General features: G+C 38.0%; 1 protein-coding gene across 2 annotated transcripts in view; it reads right to left on the minus strand.

Moving 5' to 3' along the window:
* Positions 1 to 1,421: 1,421 nt before the first annotated feature.
* The window catches only part of rbm10 (RNA binding motif protein 10), a 23,032-nt gene continuing 4,320 nt past the window's right edge, over positions 1,422 to 20,133 (minus strand). Inside the window, exons 6-23 of one of the 2 annotated variants that reach the window (XM_057363082.1) lie at positions 17,411 to 17,484; positions 14,669 to 14,755; positions 14,537 to 14,597; positions 14,276 to 14,434; positions 10,632 to 10,792; positions 10,284 to 10,381; positions 10,117 to 10,204; positions 9,831 to 10,023; positions 7,304 to 7,413; positions 7,058 to 7,145; positions 6,462 to 6,553; positions 6,106 to 6,279; positions 5,674 to 5,832; positions 5,533 to 5,595; positions 5,077 to 5,256; positions 3,854 to 3,919; positions 3,577 to 3,693; positions 1,422 to 3,382 (exon numbers count right to left, since the gene is read on the minus strand). In XM_057363082.1, the coding sequence (XP_057219065.1) occupies positions 3,601 to 3,693; positions 3,854 to 3,919; positions 5,077 to 5,256; positions 5,533 to 5,595; positions 5,674 to 5,832; positions 6,106 to 6,279; positions 6,462 to 6,553; positions 7,058 to 7,145; positions 7,304 to 7,413; positions 9,831 to 10,023; positions 10,117 to 10,204; positions 10,284 to 10,381; positions 10,632 to 10,792; positions 14,276 to 14,434; positions 14,537 to 14,597; positions 14,669 to 14,755; positions 17,411 to 17,484 (1,946 nt within the window). In that variant the 3' untranslated portion in view covers positions 1,422 to 3,382; positions 3,577 to 3,600. Of the gene's footprint in view, positions 3,386 to 3,576; positions 3,694 to 3,853; positions 3,920 to 5,076; positions 5,257 to 5,532; positions 5,596 to 5,673; positions 5,833 to 6,105; positions 6,280 to 6,461; positions 6,554 to 7,057; positions 7,146 to 7,303; positions 7,414 to 9,830; positions 10,024 to 10,116; positions 10,205 to 10,283; positions 10,382 to 10,631; positions 10,793 to 14,275; positions 14,435 to 14,536; positions 14,598 to 14,668; positions 14,756 to 17,410; positions 17,485 to 20,133 lie in introns of both variants that reach the window. The other variant, XM_057363081.1, reaches the window with a different exon arrangement.

Consider the following 20,133-nt stretch of genomic DNA (forward strand, 5'->3'; position numbering starts at 1 on the left):
TGCCCACCCAAGAATTAAAATAAAACACCAAAAATTACAGTATTTTCTGTTGGCTGAAAACAACATCACTCTTCACTCACAGAGCGGCTTTAGTTTGTAACAGAGAAGCATCATGCAGGTGGAAGCGAAACACAACAGCAGATATGATGTAAAGTTCATTGTGCACTGTGCAGTGTAATCAGATTCATTCATTAATACGGGAGTTTTGTCAGGGATGGGAAATGTTCTTAGCCCGCTTTACAGGCTTCTATTTATGTCCAGCTTACATAACCGCTTTATCAATGCATAAAACATCAATAAAATCAAATGCACACAGTTACTATATAAAAGGCAATAATCAACACTAATTATTTTTTTAATCTTGCAGTCTTCTGTAACGAATGCCTGTTTTTTATATTTATAACATCATCATAAATCATTTAAATCCTGCATGTATTGCATATTGCAGTGTTTGTTGAATTCCAAAAAAGCAAACCTCAAGAGTGACAGTCATGATAATACATGATAATAAACTCATTTAAAAAATCGGGGTTATTTCATAAAACACAATTTTTTCACTTTTTATAATACATGTACAAACATTAGTTTTGTGTTGTTTAAAACTAAATATGAACTTTTTTGGATATGTTTCAGTTTTAAAAAACGCAGATCATCTTTTTTTGTTGTTTTCACCCATTTTCTCCAGTTAATTTTCTGCAAATATATAAAAAACATTTATATGAAATTTGGGAGAAATGTTGTCAGAAGTTCACAGAAATAAACAAAAATGATAATTTTACCAAAACACAATATTCTTATCAGAAAAAAATTAAATACTTTTTAAATGGTCTCTTAATTTGTTCTGCGGCTATATACTGTGTGGTGTGGTTGGTGTATATGCCCACCCAGGATATCTCCTACCCCACCCTTCTGCACCTGGCAGAAACCTGGGCCTGTTCCATGGTACTTATACAATAATTTGCCTAGAATGCTTTGTTCAAGGGCAATGTTCCTATTTATTTTGAGAAAGAACAACAAGATTTGACTTGCTTACACCTTACGATAATGCCATGCCAATGATATCTATTTGTAGTGGATTCATTTACGGCATGGTTGGTAGTCAAGTCATCTTAATGGCGAAGAATGTTCTAGTTTTATTGTGAATGACGTAGATCTGTGACACAAAGCTCAGCTTAAACACACAACTTCTCATGCAGTATGATGTGTCAGCGAGTTGTTATACAAATCAACACCAAAAATAAACATGTAAGGGATAATGTACAGGCAGCCGGTTGTTATCGCAGAAATAAGCCCCGACAGTGTGTTCAGGACCCGACAAGTAGCGGATGCGATAACAGCCAGCTGCTTGTACATTATCCTGCTTATTACACGGCTACTTGACACATGAGAAAAAAATGAAATGAATTCTCACGAAATGTGAATTTGAAATATTTTATTAGCTCATTTTTACCGAATCGAGACCTTCCGCAAGGAAAAGCAGTTTTCTTTTGGTTTTAAGGTAAGAAACGACGTTCAAATGTCACAAACAGGCAATTTGGTTTAATCATTTGCAAATATAATGTCATATATGTTATTAAGATTTAATTTGTCAAAAAAAACCTGTCAAAATGGTTTACTGCATCCGGGCTACCGTGTGTTATTAGTTTTGAGAGGTTGTTATCTGGGAATAACGAACCTGCAAATGTCGCAACCAGTGTTGGGTAAGTAACTCTGAAAAAGTAATTAATTACTAGTTACTAATTACATATGCAATAGTGTAATTAGATTACTGTACAAATTACTCTCTCCAAAAAGTATTTAATTACTTATTACTAATTACTTTCTTTATCCTACATCAACCTTGATTAGAATTGATTCAAGGATAGACATGAAACGGCTTATTTAATTCATTCAAATAAATAATAAATAACTACATCAATTATTCTTATTAACTGACTAAAGTATACAAATGTGAGGATACATTAGAGCATACATTTTAAAGTTAGACTTATAATTTTGATGTCATTTCCACTATTGAATATACTGTATTACACAGTATTTAGTTCAATTACATCAGAAGTAACTGTAATTCAATTACAGAAAAAACAAGAGTAATCCCTTACTTTACTTTTTCCAATGGAAAAGTAATTAAATTACAGTAACTCATTAGTAACTAGTTACACCCAACACTGGTCGCGACTGCCAATCAGAATCAAGCATTCCAACGAGCCGTGCAATAAGTTGCAATAATAACGGCATGCAGGACAATTTCACTCACTGAAGAAGGGATTGCAGTAATGATCTCTATGGATAAGTCATATTTTACAGCAGGATCACTTCAAAGAGATTTTATTTTGCATAAAGTGAAGTATGGTTATTTTCACAAAGAATTTTAAAATGTCTATAACGTACATTGAAAAATGTCACAATCCGAAAAAACGGAATGGCCGTAAAGATATTTTCTTTAGGCAATATATTTAAATAATATATTAATATTATTATAATATAATAACATATAAACAACATTTTATGAATATTTTTTATCTTTCTTTATTTCGATTTTGTGAGTTAAATATGACCTTTTAAGTTTGTGAGATTCACCCGTTTACTCTGAACGTAACTCATAGACTCTGCATCAATATATAAAAAATCTGTGCTTTCAAAACAAGGGTCACATTAGAGCCGTTCATACCATATGCTCTATATTCACATAAAAAAATGAAGGAAAACCCACACTGCTAAACATTTCTCATTAGGAATCAAATTTCTCAAACGACTTTCATTCATTTGTGTTTAAAGCGAGTAAACTTAAATGTGAGAATCATATATATTTACACAAAGAAATCTTGTTTAACAAATAAAAAACATGTTGGCACTTAGTGCCCATACAAACATGCACTTTTAAACTCGCGTTGTCCATCTGAAATTCACATTTAAAAATCGTTTGAAAGCTTGCATTGTCTTGTACAGCTTATAATGCGAAATACAATGTTAAATTTAAACTGTGAGTTTTTATATAAAGTCATATACGTATGTAAACTGATAACATCTGTATATATAATCCCTAACCTACTGTGCGTTTCCAAGTCATCACAGGCAGATGCTGTCTGTGATGATCTGCATAGATTGCCATGTCAAATAACACATGCAAACTGCATAACACATCAGACTGAAGCTCTTTCATGAGGCCAATGACAAAAAGCATTTTTTACCCACCATCAATCTACATGCTTTCTAGAATTCCAACAGTTTTTGCATAAATTCATGCCGCCTATATGTCACATATGGGTACAAAATATGATTCATAAACACATTTTTGTCTGGAATGGCTGCAGACGTCGCGCGAGTCCAAAGATCAATGACCCGAGATGTTCTCCCTTTTGGAAACGTCTGAGATCCCACGCTACTGTCATGTGCGAGAGAAATGAGAAACGATACGTGTAAGACGAGCACGGTCTCATTCTCATGACACTGAGCATACTACAGTATGTACGGTAAATACACGGATGCATAAAACACAATAATGTGTCCATAGTAAGTGTTGAGTTATTTGGGTTTTGTCTCATTGCAGATACCACAGAATGAGACGCCATTTACCTAAAAGAGGAATGCCACATCCTCTTACACAGGGTTGAATTTTCTCTTCTTGGCATCTAGTTGTTGTGGAAAGGCCCCTTTCTCTCTCCTTTCAGCTGCCCGATCTCTGTACGTCAGCTGAAATGAAGAGCACCTCCCAGAGGTCAACGCAAACACTGCAGGACATGCTGTCTAAATAATAAACTACACAGAAATACCGAACAATGGCAGATATTGGTTCTTGTAAACATTTGGAAGAATCACAGGATGAAACCAGAAGTTTCTCAGTGATGCTTACCTCCATTTCCGATTGATCTAGCCGCTCTGGCTGGGATGGTCTGGCCCTCCTCTGCTCTAGGTTTTGCTTTATACGCACGAAAGGAAATAACATAGTTTTACAATATTTATATTATTATATATTAGGGATGCACCGATACCATTTTTTAAAGGCGAGTACGTGTACCGATATTTTTTTTTCTGGTACTCGCCGATACCGATACCTATAACCGATGCCTGAATAATGTACAATAATGTTAATAAACCAGTATCTTACTGGTACATTTTCTTTTTTTCTTTTGTTTTTAGGTCTACTTTAATTTACATAGTATTTTTTAATCAAGTTCTATTTTTTATGATAAGTAACAGAATTTTACTAGCACATTTACTTCAGTAGACAATATACTCTGTGGTCAAATTATAAAAGATTTAAGGGGGGTGGTGTGGTAAAATGTGAGTGTATTATAACTTGTTCAAGTTAACCGGACTTTTATTTTGACGGATCGCCGCAATGGTGTTTGTTTATGTGTTCGTGTCCTCGTGCAGTGAAACGCTGGCGCTGAAAGCTCCACAAGCACAATGCGTTCAGTACACACAACCGCACCACTCTTTCACACACGGTAACACAAAACAAGCAGAATACATATTTAAACAGTATCTGAATATTTCGTTAACTGTTACGTTAGCTGTTAGCTGTTCAGCGCTAATTTCTTGTTAGGAAATGCCTAGATTTCATCCACGTTTTCCGCATTGCGGCTCTATGTATGTCACGTGAGGTATCGGTCTTTGGTATCGGTGTGTCATTACGAGTACGAGTATGAGTACATGAGCTTGGTATCGGGCCGATACCCGATACTGGTATCGGTGCATCCCTATTATATTGATGATCTTGTTTACAAATTTATTTTGATAAAACTCCAAGTCTTAAAGGGACAGTTCACCCAAAAACAAAACTCTGTCATCATTTACTCGTCCTCGTGTCATTCCAAACCTGACTTTCTCCTGCAGAACACAAAAGAAGATATTTCGAAGAATGAGCGTAACCAAACAACACTGACCCCCACTGACTTCCATTATATGGACATTTCTCGTCTTTTTTGTGTTCCATAGAAGAAAGTCATATACAGGTTTTGAACGACATGAGATGAATAAACGATGACAAAAATATTAGTTTTGGGCGAACTGTCCCTTTAAAGGAACATTCGGTGTCAGAAATGGAACAGAGATGCGGGTGATGTCACTCACTCTGTGTAGTTCAGAGAGCTGCTGGTGTCTGATCAGAGCTTCTTTACTGGGGAATTGTCTCATGCAAAGCAGACACGCCAGTTTGGACCAGTCTGTGAGCCTCTCCTCTCTCTCGCCTCCCTCCTCCTCGCTGTCCGTTTCTCCACTGTAGCCCGCCACAAGACCCTGAGAAGGACTCCACTGACAAAAATAAAACGCGTTTTTAACACCCCGGTACTAATAATAGTACGCTTTATTAATAATATTCAAAAAAAGATGCTATAAACAAGATATAGATGAGAAAGCATTGAACCCAAACCATGAGTGCTAACATCGTATGGCTTAAACACACTGGATAAAACCGCCAACCAAATGCTTACATTTACATGTAAAATACATAAACAAAACGAAAAAGTACAAAAAATACAAACACAAACAAATGCACTAAACAAAAGAACAACATATAACAAAACGCACTTCTCTTTCGTCTGGATGTCTCATGTGTTCCATCAGAAGCGGAGGTCTTTCCAGTAAGGCACCCTGTCAGAAACACACCGTCAGTCAGACATGTTCAAATCTTGTGTGATGGTACTTCACGAGCAGGGCACCGGTGGTCACCTTCATCTCCAGGACGGCGTAACCCGCGTCAGCGCTGGCAGACTCACGGCGGTCGTCGGATCTGCCCTGCAGCCGAGGGTTTGAGCTCAGTGAAGACGACCGTACGTTCTCCTTCTGCCTGTTCAGGCTTTTGGCCCATCGCTCCATGTCTTTAGCTATCTGTAAACAACAACAATTTCATTACGGACCACCTGAAAACGACCTGTTCAGACAGGAACAGTTTTATATGTGGAGGTGGGGTAATGCATTAGTTATCCGAGCATATCATTTTCCATCCAAACATGTCAGTAAAGATTACAGCATCACCTTCTATACATCATCAATATGTGATGAGAATCATTATAGGCGTATTCATTACTTTTCTCTATTCTCCTTTCTTATGTCAAAATAAAAGCGCAGGATATTATTTCCAGCAGCGGTCTGAGGTTGTACCTGCTGTGCTGTTTTATTCTTGGGCTTGTCCTTCCTGTCTTTGCCATTGTTAGGTGTAGCTGAAGGGTCAGAGGTCACGGCCCCGTCTTCAGATGTCTGTGATGGTGCGGGAACATATGTGCGTTTTTCTCCATCCCAGTACATGTACTGCTGTGTGTGAGGATTGTAGTAGTACTGGAAAAACCAGACCAAAATACCTGATATTAGCAGTATGCTTTTATTATGTAGAATGAAGCGTTGTGGATCATGGTTAATTTAGGCGCCTCTATCTACATGCTTGGCATCACTTGACATTTTTTTTGGCTAATATAATAAATATAAATCAACATTGTGTCTGACTCTGTAGTAACTGTTACCTGTGAGTTTGGGTCGTAGTAGAGACCCGTAAAAGAGTCATAATAATAACCAGAGCTCTCATCATATTGATACGTGGACACGTCAGGATCCGCTGGAGAAAGAGGAATCGCAATTCTGAATGATGCAGATTATAGACAACAACAAAACAAAACAATAAAAGCTGCAACAACGTGAATACATCAGCTTTTATGATTGAACCATCATAAAAGGGGGCATCATTTCCACAAGCAACAACTCAGCCTTAAGGTTTGATCTAATTGCCCCTCGAAATTGATCATTTATTATGTGTCATTTTAGTCAAACTGTCATTTTCTAATTATGCAAAAGTGTAAATATATATTATTCAAATGTGTGTGTTTATAGTGCAATCTATGAAATCAACCTTAGAGAGACAAATGAATCATTTTATTACATTATGAAATGTTTGAAACGATATCTATATATTTTTAAATATCCTTTATATCATAGAATGCTGTGAAATGATTGTTTTTTTGACATTTCCTATACATAGCGTCCGAAGTAGCACCCAGTCCTTTGTGTCACCTAAGGTTTGTAAAGTACAAAAAAATTTTATGGGCTTTGTTGTATGACTCACGGTACTGCTGACACTCCAAAGCAGTTCCAGGTGTGGCTGGTTGGCTGGGAGTAGCAGGTTGGGGTTTTCCAATGATCTCCACTGGCATCTTCACACACACAAACAAAATATACAGACCAAACATGAACCAATTTTCAAAACATCACAGAAATAGAACCGTCCATTACTAAAGCATTCACTCAACTGTAACATTCAGACAATGAATCAGCTCGTGAACGAACAAGAAAAAACCGTTGGGCCAATTACCCGATTGTCCTGTGAGGCGGTTGCCGTGGTGACGATCTGCGACTGAGATGCTGGGAGAGACAGTATTGAGGCAGCACCTGCAAATTCAGTTTCCGTGGAGATCGGCAGAACTAAAGGTAAAAACACACAACACTCATTGCGATTAAAACAGTGCTGGTTCAAATAGGACAAATGATTGACAGTTTGTTTGCACTTCAATTTCATTTCCTGTGAGCTCCGGGCTGTTCGCGCTTGATCCTTCACCTAACAAACCTTTTGATCGGCAATTTAGCATTATAAAATATATTATATGCAGTCAGGTTTTGTAGGATTATTCATGTTGCAAATAGGGTTGCAAAGGGGCGGAAAATTCCCGATAAATTTCCGGAAACTTTCCATGGGAACTTCATCTGGGGAATTTTGGAAATATTCCAAGTTTGAAATTTACAGGAATTACTTAGAAATTTTAGAATTTTCTTTAAACTGTATCATATAAAAACATAAATATAAACATTTTGTTTACAGGTCATAATCTGACATGCATGCAAACTAATACAGACTATTACTAAAACTTTAAGTTTTTTTGACTTGATTTAATTATAAGTAGAACTTTAATTCTGAAAATTTAAAATATTTTGTTGTGGTAAACATATAAAAACGGCACAATTTTGTTGTGGTAAATATATTTTAGTGATAATGAATATTTCACAATTCATGCAAAAGAATAGACATAGGCTAGATGAATAAATACTCCCCAATCAGCATGCTTGCTAAAACAAACTATAACCTAGTATATACAATACTGGTCAAAAGTTTGGATACATTACATTTCTAAGTGATCATCATTCAAGCCTGCATTTTATTGTTTAAAAATACAAATAGTAATAACAAATACCTTTTATTATTCAAAGAAAAAATTATCGCACATTATAAAAACATATGAAGCAGCACAAAATTGATGAAATCAGCATCATGTGTCACTGAAGACTGGCAAATGGGTGTGGAAAATCCACCTTTGCGTCACAGAAATACATTATATTTTAAATGATTAAAACAGAAAACTATTATGTTTTACAATATAACTGTTTTGTTCTGTATTTCTTATCAAATAAAAGCAGGCTTGATGAATAAGAGACTTTCAAAATCAGTTAGAACAGTAATGTGTCCAAACTTCTGACCAGTAGCCTACTGTACTTCTGTATGATGACAGAAAACTGGCTAGCAGAAAGTAGAAGAAAGAGCATCACAGCTTGTGTTAGCTAGCCTCATAAATTGTCAATGAAATAGTTCTAGCTTACATTTAACATATCTGATTTACTGGCTGGCTAGCTACTGAATAAACACATTTTGGTATTTGCTAGTTAAACTTTAATACCATCGATAAAATAAATTTAACCAAGTAATATCAAAACTTATTTGAATGGATGTCATCTTCAAACTCAAATGTAGAACTGTGGCTTCAATATTCCTGTGGTAGTCAGAGACTGGAAGATGGGGATTTCCCATCCAGGTGACTAAGGGATTGTTTGTGGGGGATGGTCTTTTTTAGACAGTTTTTTATTATCTAACCTAAATATCTGCTCAGTCAGTGTATTTGTTTTTACAATGGTATAATTTGCACAATAGCTTATAGCACTTGGTTTTCAACATACATTTGTGTAATATTTATGGACATTTTTTACGTTGTTTTGTGTGCAGGATTCAAGAAGTGATCTGTGTTATGTTATGGAAGAATGCTCAGAATGCGTGAACTAAGAAATGTAGTTACGGTCGCACTCCCACTGGAGTTTCCCATTATGGGCATTTCGGTAAAAGTCTTCTTTATAAAAGAAAAAAAATCCTACGCAATATATACATCTAGGGGGTGTGGTCTCAAAAGCCCTGCAGTAAGCAGTATGCTGTGGGGATGTGATTGATAATTGTGCAGGGTAGAAATTCAACTGAAATCGCATTAAATCTGGTTGTTTTAACCAAGATTAATCTGCAAGATTTGTATTCTACTACATTTAAATTCCCTGTTATAGGATAACCTGCAAGTATGTAAATTCCCGGTTTATTCCCATTAATTCCCACATATTCCTGTTAATTCCCATATTTTCCCGTTAAGTCCCATGGAAAGTTTCCAGCCTTGAAAATTCCCGGAATATTGCAACCCTAGTTGCAGACCACAATTATATTAATATTGGTCTATGTTTCTATTTTATTATTAATAAATATTTTTTTATAAACTAATAACTAATTGTTATAAAAATAAATAGAATTAATTTTTATAACTTTATTGCATTTATTATGTTTTATTGTTTGTTTTCTATCCAATATAAGAGCATGTTACTACCACCAAAGGGTTGTTACATATTTTACGTAGCATGTCGCAACAGGATCTTTACCAGATCTTGAGTTCCCCATCTACAAATTCCCAAACATTATTAAAAATAACACTGCTATACCAACTCATCAGATATGTGTTTTACTTCAGATAGACCTTTCACTAGTAAACCGTCCTCTAGAATCTACTGCTGTGTTATTGTCATTTCATACATCTGCTCACCTGTAGAGGCACTTCCTCTGTGAGGAGTCAGTAATGATGTGTGATTGGTCACTGCTGACGCCGCTGGCCCTTTAAAGGGTTGTGCCTCTCCACTGATGCCCTGGGAAGCCCCTTGCCCAAACACAGACACTGCTGCCCCCTGCTGGTGCACGCTGAAATCACCGCTTTGAGCTGAACCTGAGAGCTGAGCTGTCTGTGCGGACCGAAAAAAAAGTGTGTAAAGATCAAAATCATGGATAATACCGAAAATAATCAATCAATAATAGAATAAGACAAGTAAACCTACCTGAGTGACGGCCCATTGAGCTGCAGCTATAGCTGTGCTTGCTACAGTCGCCACACTCGCTCGATTCCCGTCTGTCGGTAAACCATCACTGATAGAGACAGAAACACTATTCAAAAACACTCTCTTACACATGAGTGTTCTGACATCTGAACCGCAGGATTTCCTACCGTTTGGATCCCTTGGCAAACTCCACTGAGATGAGCTTTCCGTCGATGGAGAGAGGAGGATGCAGGGATTGAAGGATCTGGAGCAGCTGTGAAGCTTCCTAAAATACAAACCACACAATGCACACCTGTTTGTTTTAGTCGGACACAACTCCATTTCACTGCCTCATAAGAATGAGCTTATGCCATGCTGTGGCTTGCCGTTTGGAAGTCTAAACACTTGACAATAACATTCTATATTAGTTAACAGGAGTTCATCAATTGGCTAGCAGAACTTTTCAAGGCGTCATGAAACGGACGTTGAGACACAGGAGGACAAAATAAGATTTTCACATCACTTCGTGTTCTTACCACAATCGTAGTGAGCTGGAGGAAGGCAAATCCTCGGTTGAGCTGTGTCTGTTTATCTTTGATGAGCCGCACGTTTGAGGGCGACAGGGTAGCGAATGGGACCAGAGCGGACAGAATAGCATCTAATGTGGTGTGAGGTCCCAGGTTTCTCAATATCAGAGCTGAAAATGACAGATGTCATGTTTTATTCTAAAAAATCTGAGAAGCTGTGTTGTGTAATCAAGTTAGTATTAATTACATACATTAATGAAGTATATTTGAATAAAAATATGACACGTGTGACTTTTTTTAAATGTTGAAAACTACCATTACTGTGTGTTGAATCCGTCCTTTCAAAATGGTATGGTGGGTGAGAATATCAGTCGTGGACACTTCTTTCTTCCACTATTTCTTCATTTTTATTATGCATGGATATTCTGTCAATCCATTTTTTGTCATTGAGAACATTTAGAACATCTGATTGTTTTTTTTATCAGAAATGTTTAATTTTACTCTGTTTAAATTACAACATATTATATATATATTTATATATATTACACAGTGTAACAAATTGACATTTCTCCCGACCTTATTATAGTTCATGTACAGTTCTGTGGTGCCAATTATTGTGGTAATGTTTATTTTCATGTAGCATCAATGTTTTATTGTATATTTAGCTGAAGTCAATTTTGAGCTTATGATTAATTACGATGTATTGGCATATTGCAAATAAACAAAAACTATACAAATTTTCACATATTTTTTAAATTATTTTCCAATTGTCACTGTCAGAAAATTCTAGAAATTTCTGTAGCACAGGGAAAGTGTGATGAAGCGATGATGGGTGACTACATCTGGAACTTGGTCCGTCATAAAAGAAAAAAAACGATCAAATGTACACTTCGGAAGTTTTGGACAACTCATTTTTGGTACTTATGTCATTTCTGCGTACGAGTAATAATACCAAAATGTATAAATGTGTGAAAATATTTTTTTGTGAGTACCGTTGATGGTAAAAAAATAGCATGTGAACTGATTTTCGTATTCAGCATGTTACACTTCATAAAGAAACAGTAAAAATTAAAGCAACAACTTTTTAAAAAATGTGTTACATTGTGTTAAATACAGGTGCTGGTCATATAATTAGAATATCATCAAAAAGTTGATTTATTTCACTAATTCTATTCAAAAAGTGAAACTTGTATATTATATTCATTCATTACACACAGACTGATATATTTCAAATGTTTATTTCTTTTAATTTGATGATTATAACTGACAACTAATGAAAATCCCAAATTCAGTATCTCAGAAAATTAGAATATTACTTAAGACCAATACAAAGAAAGGATTTTTAGAAATCTTGGCCAACTGAAAAGTATGAACATGAAAAGTATGAGCATGTACAGCACTCAATACTTAGTTGGGGCTCCTTTTGCCTGAATTACTGCAGCAATGCGGCGTGGCATGGAGTCGATCAGTCTGTGGCACTGCTCAGGTGTTATGAGAGGCCAGGTTGCTCTGATAGTGGCCTTCAGCTCTTCTGCATTGTTGGGTCTGGCATATCGCATCTTCCTCTTCACAATACCCCATAGATTTTCTATGGGGTTAAGGTCAGGCGAGTTTGCTGGCCAATTAAGAACAGGGATACCATGGTCCTTAAACCAGGTACTGGTAGCTTTGGCACTGTGTGCAGGTGCCAAGTCCTGTTGGAAAATGAAATCTGCATCTCCATAAAGTTGGTCAGCAGCAGGAAGCATGAAGTGCTCTAAAACTTCCTGGTATACGGCTGCGTTGACCTTGGACCTCAGAAAACACAGTGGACCAACACCAGCTGTATTCGACTCCATGCCACGCCGCATTGCTGCAGTAATTCAGGCAAAAGGAGCCCCAACTAAGTATTGAGTGCTGTACATGCTCATACTTTTCATGTTCATACTTTTCAGTTGGCCAAGATTTCTAAAAATCCTTTCTTTGTATTGGTCTTAAGTAATATTCTAATTTTCTGAGATACTGAATTTGGGATTTTCATTAGTTGTCAGTTATAATCATCAAATTAAAAGAAATAAACATTTGAAATATATCAGTCTGTGTGTAATGAATGAATATAATATACAAGTTTCACTTTTTGAATAGAATTAGTGAAATAAATCAACTTTTTGATGATATTCTAATTATATGACCACATCCTCATACACTCACCTAAAGGATTATTAGGAACACCATACTAATACGGTGTTTGACCCCCTTTCGCCTTCAGAACTGCCTTAATTCTACGTGGCATTGATTCAACAAGGTGCTGAAAGCATTCTTTAGAAATGTTGGCCCATATTGATAGGATAGCATCTTGCAGTTGATGGAGATTTGTGGGATGCACATCCAGGGCACGAAGCTCCCGTTCCACCACATCCCAAAGATGTTCTATCGGGTTGAGATCTGGTGACTGTGGGGGCCATTCTAGTACAGTGAACTCATTGTCATGTTCAAGAAACCAATTTGAAATGATTCGAGCTTTGTGACATGGTGCATTATCCTGCTGGAAGTAGCCATTAGAGGATGGGTACATGGTGGTCATAAAGGGATGGACATGGTCAGAAACAATGCTCAGGTAGGCCGTGGCATTTAAACGATGCCCAATTGGCACTAAGGGGCCTAAAGTGTGCCAAGAAAACATCCCCCACACCATTACACCACCACCACCAGCCTGCACAGTGGTAACAAGGCATGATGGATCCATGTTCTCATTCTGTTTACGCCAAATTCTGACTCTACCATTTGAATGTCTCAACAGAAATCGAGACTCATCAGACCAGGCAACATTTTTCCAGTCTTCAACTGTCCAATTTTGGTGAGCTCGTGCAAATTGTAGCCTCTTTTTCCTATTTGTAGTGGAGATGAGTGGTACCCGGTGGGGTCTTCTGCTGTTGTAGCCCATCTGCCTCAAGGTTGTGCGTGTTGTGGCTTCACAAATGCTTTGCTGCATACCTCGGTTGTAACGAGTGGTTATTTCAGTCAAAGTTGCTCTTCTATCAGCTTGAATCAGTCGGCCCATTCTCCTCTGACCTCTAGCATCAACAAGGCATTTTCGCCCACAGGACTGCCGCATACTGGATGTTTTTCCCTTTTCACACCATTCTTTGTAAACCCTAGAAATGGTTGTGCGTGAAAATCCCAGTAACTGAGCAGATTGTGAAATACTCAGACCGGCCCGTCTGGCACCAACAACCATGCCACGCTCAAAATTGCTTAAATCACCTTTCTTTCCCATTCTGACATTCAGTTTGGAGTTCAGGAGATTGTCTTGACCAGGACCACACCCCTAAATGCATTGAAGCAACTGCCATGTGATTGGTTGATTAGATAATTGCATTAATGAGAAATTGAACAGGTGTTCCTAATAATCCTTTAGGTGAGTGTATGTGCACTCAGACAAATAGGGACATGTTATGGTTATGAGAACTTTAGCATAAAAAAACATAAAATGCATAAATAATTCATTTCTATGTTAAAATGATGCTTTGTGCAAGGTACGGAACACAATCATGTTTATTCTGATCATTTTTTGTGTTTGTTTTTAAATTAAACTCTTAACTGCCACGATGTTTCATTGGTTTCGTGAGAATGACCCGGATGGGTGTCTCATGTGAACTTTGAGCAGGACTTACTGTCATTGGCTGCCTCAGCAGCCTGGGACAAGGAAGCCATGTTGAGAATTGGAGCGGCAGTCTGATATATGGCAGGGAGGGGAAGTAAACCCTGAGATGAGTCCTTTAACTGGCCCAAGGGTAAACTCTTTGGTACTAGGGGTAATTTGAGCTCAGCCTCTGAAAAAAACAAACAAGACAACACGAGGAAGCATTAAGTGCTATTTATATTTTTTCCATTTAAGTGTGCGATTGATCAAAGGAAAAAAACTGGATTCACACCTGACTTTGGAACTGCACATTTGAAACACTTTTCTCTTCGTTTGAAATTCTGCACTCCACACTGACACAAAAATAACACGCATTAAAACACTTTATCACATCGTATGGGCTTTTTTTGTATAACAAAGTTACCTTGTTGCAAAGCCAGTCCTCATTAGCGCGAGGCTTTGGGTCACTGTAGTGCATAGATACTCGCTGTCCCAATATAGTGAGCACTCTCTAAAAGTGAGACACACAGCGAGAGAAGGGAAAAAAAGAGAAATAAAAGTGTAAATATCATATTGGAGGTAGACGCAGCACACTTGAGACCTCATCTCACACAAGAGGGGGAAGAGAAGAGGGAGGGGATAACTGGATAGAAGAGAGAGAAGACAGATATCACCATCGGCTTGAGAGGACTCGGAAAGATGCGCCGGCCAACGTGCGGGCCAGGACCCTCAACCTCCCCCCTTCAGGGGAACAAAGAACCCTGCTCACTCCTTCCCATCGCACATTTCACACCCAACAAGAAATCTCACAAAATAAAAGAAATCGTCCCAAAGTGACGACAGAACACTGAATGTTGAAGCAAAGCAGACAAAAGGATCTTAACGCTTCAAAGAAAGTCCAATTACGTGACGCTGAGAAGGTCGACAGCCTGGTAAAGAATTATTTAACTTGACTTTGCACTTGTGGAGATAAAACATTTAGTTCTAGTTTGTCGCTGTAGGTCCTCTTTATAAAGAAAAGAACCGTGACCTATAGTGCACTATGTCTGCCATTTTGTAGTGGTGTCCGTGGTGAGGTGAACTATTTCATTCCCTACATTCGTTCACTCTTTTTTTACCCACAATGCACTCTGATTTTGAGTGTACATGCGATAAAGAATAAGCAGATTAAATGAATGTGATAAACAGTAGTGTTTTATTTTAAATATATATTTAATCGTTTTATTAAACTTGATAAATAAGCATGCCTGCAAATAAACGTGACGGTTGGTTTGTTCTCTTTATTTTAAACTAATACAATAAACGTGACATATAAAGTGAAGATTAATTTGAGTATTTTATAAAACAATCCACAAAGCCACGCATGTGTAATACAGTATAAGCCAATTGTTATGTTTATGACGAACGTCTGCGACAGTACTGTCAGACTGTCAGAATTACTCACTCACTTTCATTCACTTCTTCCCCATATAGTGGGCTCAAATGCCATTCGCTATATAGGGAATAGTGAAGGAGTGAACGAGGGAGCGGTTTTAGACATAGCACTAGTCTCAGACCGCTGACACCAAATGCACAGAAAAATAACAAAACAGGTAAAAATGTGCACAGAATATTGCATGGATTGATATTGCCAGCTCCAATCTGATTGGCTGGAATTAAGACTCACAGGAGTTTACCAGTATAGGCTACTTGAAAACAAAATCCTAATTTAAATCTGTGATCTTCTATGCTTGCTTTGGATCAGACAGAAATTTCTTCACCTGTATACATTTCTTTGTTTTGCTAAACACAAAGGAAGATATTTGGAAGAATGTCCGTAACCAAACAGATCTCATGCCATATTTACAGCCATAGTAGGGAAAAGAAATACTATGGGAGTCAATGGGGGATGAGATCCGTTTGGTTACTGACATTCTTACAAATATCTTCCTTTGTGTTCATCGAAACAAATAAATGTATACAGGTTTGGAACAATATGAGGATGAGTAAATGATGACAGAATGGGTGAACTATCCCTTTAACTTAAATGTAGTTATATAGTGCATCTGTACTATCTTTTGAGCTGGTTTTATCCATTACAAATTTAGTTGGCTCAAATAAAAGTAATCTTTGAATGGTAACTAACTCCAACGTTGGTCAAACCACCTCTCACTAACCAGTCAGTTCATGGTCAGAATAGGCTGCAACATAGACCAGACATTAATGCTCGGTTTCACAGACAAGGCTTAAAGGGATACTTCACCTAAAAATGACATTTCTGTCATCGTTTACTCAAACCTATATAAATTTCTTTGTTCTGCCGAACACACAGGAAGATATCTGGAAGATTGTCAAATCTCACCCATCCCCCCCCCATTGACTCCCATAGTCTTTATTTTCCCTAGTATGGCAGTAAATGGTGAATGAGATCTGACGTTCTTCCAAATTTCTCCCTATGTGTTCAGCAAAACAAATTCATTTATACAGGTCTGGAACAATCTAAGGGTGAGTAAATGATGACAGAATTTTCATTTTTGGGTGAACTATCCCTTTAAAGCTAGTCCCAGACTAAAATGAAGGTTTGAGCCGTTAACTGAAAATAACTTGCCGTAAAACACCTTAAAATATGTCAGTGCCATTGTTTCGTCTCAAGAGGCACACCAGTAATGTTTTTTACTAGGGCATCTTTATAAAAGTAACTTAAATATCCTCCCAGACCTTGAAGACTAGCCATCACTTATCACCAATGTGCATATATACAACAACCTAAACCCAAGGGTTACTCCAGGCTTATCGGTATACAAAGTCGCTCTAAAAAACCCACATAATTAAACAAAATACTTTATTCCTATTCCGATCGCACTGAAAAGCGGTCAGCCCATCTACAGACTCGCATATTAGAGGAAGACTAAAAAATCATTTGATGACTGTGACACACTCCAAACCCATGCAGACTCAACCGAGCGCATTCCTGAATATTGGCCAGACGCAGCAAATGCAACCAACTACAGTATTAACGCAGTCAAATGCCTGATGATGCCACAAGAACACCTCGTTTCTTAAGGGATGGCGAATCTGTGAAATCCTAAGGAATCCAGCCGTAAAAATGCACATATTTACATATTATTATACATCCATACACGTGTGGACTTGTAGGTGTGTATGTGTGTGTGCAGTGCGCAGTGACCTGGTTGGTCTCCATCCAGCGGCTGGCCTCCTGCAAGTGATTAAACTCGACGAAGGCGAATCCTCTGCTCTGACCTGGAGACACAGCCGTCGCCGGGCCACAATGACAGAACAACAACAACGCAGTGAGGGGTTAGTGTTTTCATATCCAGAGAGAAAGAGAGAGAAAGATAGAGAGTGGTGGATAGAGGTATAGCTTTATTCTAACACTGCTGCGATTACACTGCCGTAACTGAGGCATCATCTCGTCCCGTGCCATTAACACCAGTCAGTTAGGTGCGCATCAATTTAGTTGTGGTCAAGTCAATATGACGCTTAAAGGAAAAGTTCATCTCAAAATCAAAATTGCGTTGTTTTTTACTCACCCACAGGACGTTCAACGTGTTTTAAGACCTCCCGGCGTCTTCGGAACACAAAGATATCCGAGAGATTTCCAGGCCTCCTTATAGTTGTTGTCAAGGTCCAGAAAAGTACTAAAGACATCGTTTAATTGGTCCATCCGCTCATAGTGGCTCAATTGAAATTTTTCGAAGCGACGACAATACTTAATGTGCAAAAAACAAACCAAAATAATGACTTTAATCGATATATTCTGCTCTGTCTTGTCAGTCTGTGATGCGCGTTCAGGAGAGCACTTTGACGCATGATGTCAACTACAACCGTGATGTCTATGAGGAGGCCTGGAAATCTCTCGGATGTCACCTCAAATATCTTTATTTGTGCTCCGAAGATGCCGGGAGGTTTTAAAACATGTTGATCGTCATGTGGGTGAGTAAAAAAAATCACACCATTTTGATTTTGAGATGATCTTTTCCTTTAAAGTTAAACTGATGAATAAACTTGCATTTCTCAAACCACATGACAAACTGAATCTATTTTTCAGCAATATTTTCTGCGTTGACTGAAATGTATTTTGTGATCTTAAAAATCGTATGTGACCCTGGACCACAAGACCAGTCTTAAGTAGCACGTGAATTTTTGTAGCAAAAGCCCAAAATGCATTGTATGGGTCGAAATGATCGATTTTACTTTCGTGCCAAAAATCATTAGGATATTAAGTAAAGATCATGTTCCATGAAGATATTTGGTAAATTTCCTACCGGAAATATATCAACACTTTATTTTTGTGAGTGGATGCAGCAAAATTGGAAATTCCCCACTTAAGTTTGGTATCTATGTAAAGCTTAGAATTTCTGCTTTCGGGTTCATCTACTCTGCACAACGTCATTACAGCGGTAGGCCAATAGAGAGCGTTAAAACAAACCTCTTTCTTCTTACTGTGCGTTCAGTGCGAGCAGCGGCGCGGCGCGTCTTGGCCGTTGAGGGCGTCAAGGAGAGTTGAAATCAGGTCAACTTTATGGTAATGAGCTATGACGCGGTTCGGCGGCAACCAATCGGAATGTAGAAGTCCATCGCTTGAGATGATTCCAGAGAAAGCAGACCTGTAAACTTCGGTTCCGACCACATTAGTTCCCAAGCAAAATGGAGGAGAAGTTGATAATTGCTGTGGCGGGTTTCCCAGTCCTATACGACGCGTCCCTGTTTGCGTACAGGGACATAAATTTAAAAAATGATGCGTGGACCAAGGTGTTTGAGATTGTTTGTGTTCCTGGTGAGTTGCTGATGATGTGCATTTACGTTATACACTTTCTGTAAATAAGCGGGAATTTCATGCTAACTTTAGCGCCAGAGCATGCAAAAGAGTGTTACTGCTGCAGAATATTTCCGCTTTGACCAACTGCATTAAAGCTAACGTTACACTTCGACCAGGAGAGTTTGTAATGTAGGTTGCACACAAATTAATGTTAATTAAAAACCAAGGCTAGTAAATGTCTCCTATAATGTTGAAATTAGACTAGCACTTAACCATGAACACAAAAGCCATACCACACAAATGGCTTTTAATTGGTTTATTTCGTTAGCAAACGTGTAGCTACAATAAAGTTCTTTCCACCGATCAATCTCTTGTGGTCAGTCTGCACAAGATCAACAAGCTTGTTTGCTTGCGGCCCCTTTAAATACAAGATAAGATTTCGATCTACGTCAGAGCGTCAGCGCGCCCAAGACTCTTTCTACAGCGTTGTTGGCAGGGTGGCCAGAGCGATTTTTTGACGCTCTCGACGGCGGCGGTCTGAATGCACTGTTAGCAGCAGCCTGCTACAGCGCCTCTGGTGGACAACTTCAAAAACGATTTTCTCAATAATTAGATTTTTTGCACCCTCAGATTCCAGATATTTAAATAGTTGTATCTCGGTCAAATATTGTCCGATCCTAACAAATCATAAACCGATAGAAAGCTTATTTAGTCAGCTTTCAGATCAGGGGTGCCCAATGTCGGTCCTGGAGGGCCACTGTCCTGCAGAGTTTAGCTCCAACTAGGCTCAACACACCTGTTTGAAAGTTTCTAGTCTGCTTTGTGAGACCTTGATTAGCTGTTCAGGTGTGTTTGATTAGGGTTGAAGCTAAGCTTTGCAGGACACCGGCCCTCCAGGACTGACTTTGGACACCCCTGTTTCAGATGATGTATAAATCTCGAAAAATTGACCCTTAAGACTGGCTTTGTTGTTCAGGGTCACATAAGATCTGACGGCATTCTCTTGTATAATTGAAATGATTTCGTAGACCAAAATATAATTGTGCAAAAAAGAACCCCTTTTATTAGAAAACTAAAATGTTATTTAAAAAAAAAGCTTTTGTAATATATATATATATATATATATATAT

Source organism: Triplophysa rosa, linkage group LG21 (assembly GCF_024868665.1).
Source record: "Triplophysa rosa linkage group LG21, Trosa_1v2, whole genome shotgun sequence".
NCBI classification, from domain to species: Eukaryota; Metazoa; Chordata; class Actinopteri; order Cypriniformes; family Nemacheilidae; genus Triplophysa; species Triplophysa rosa.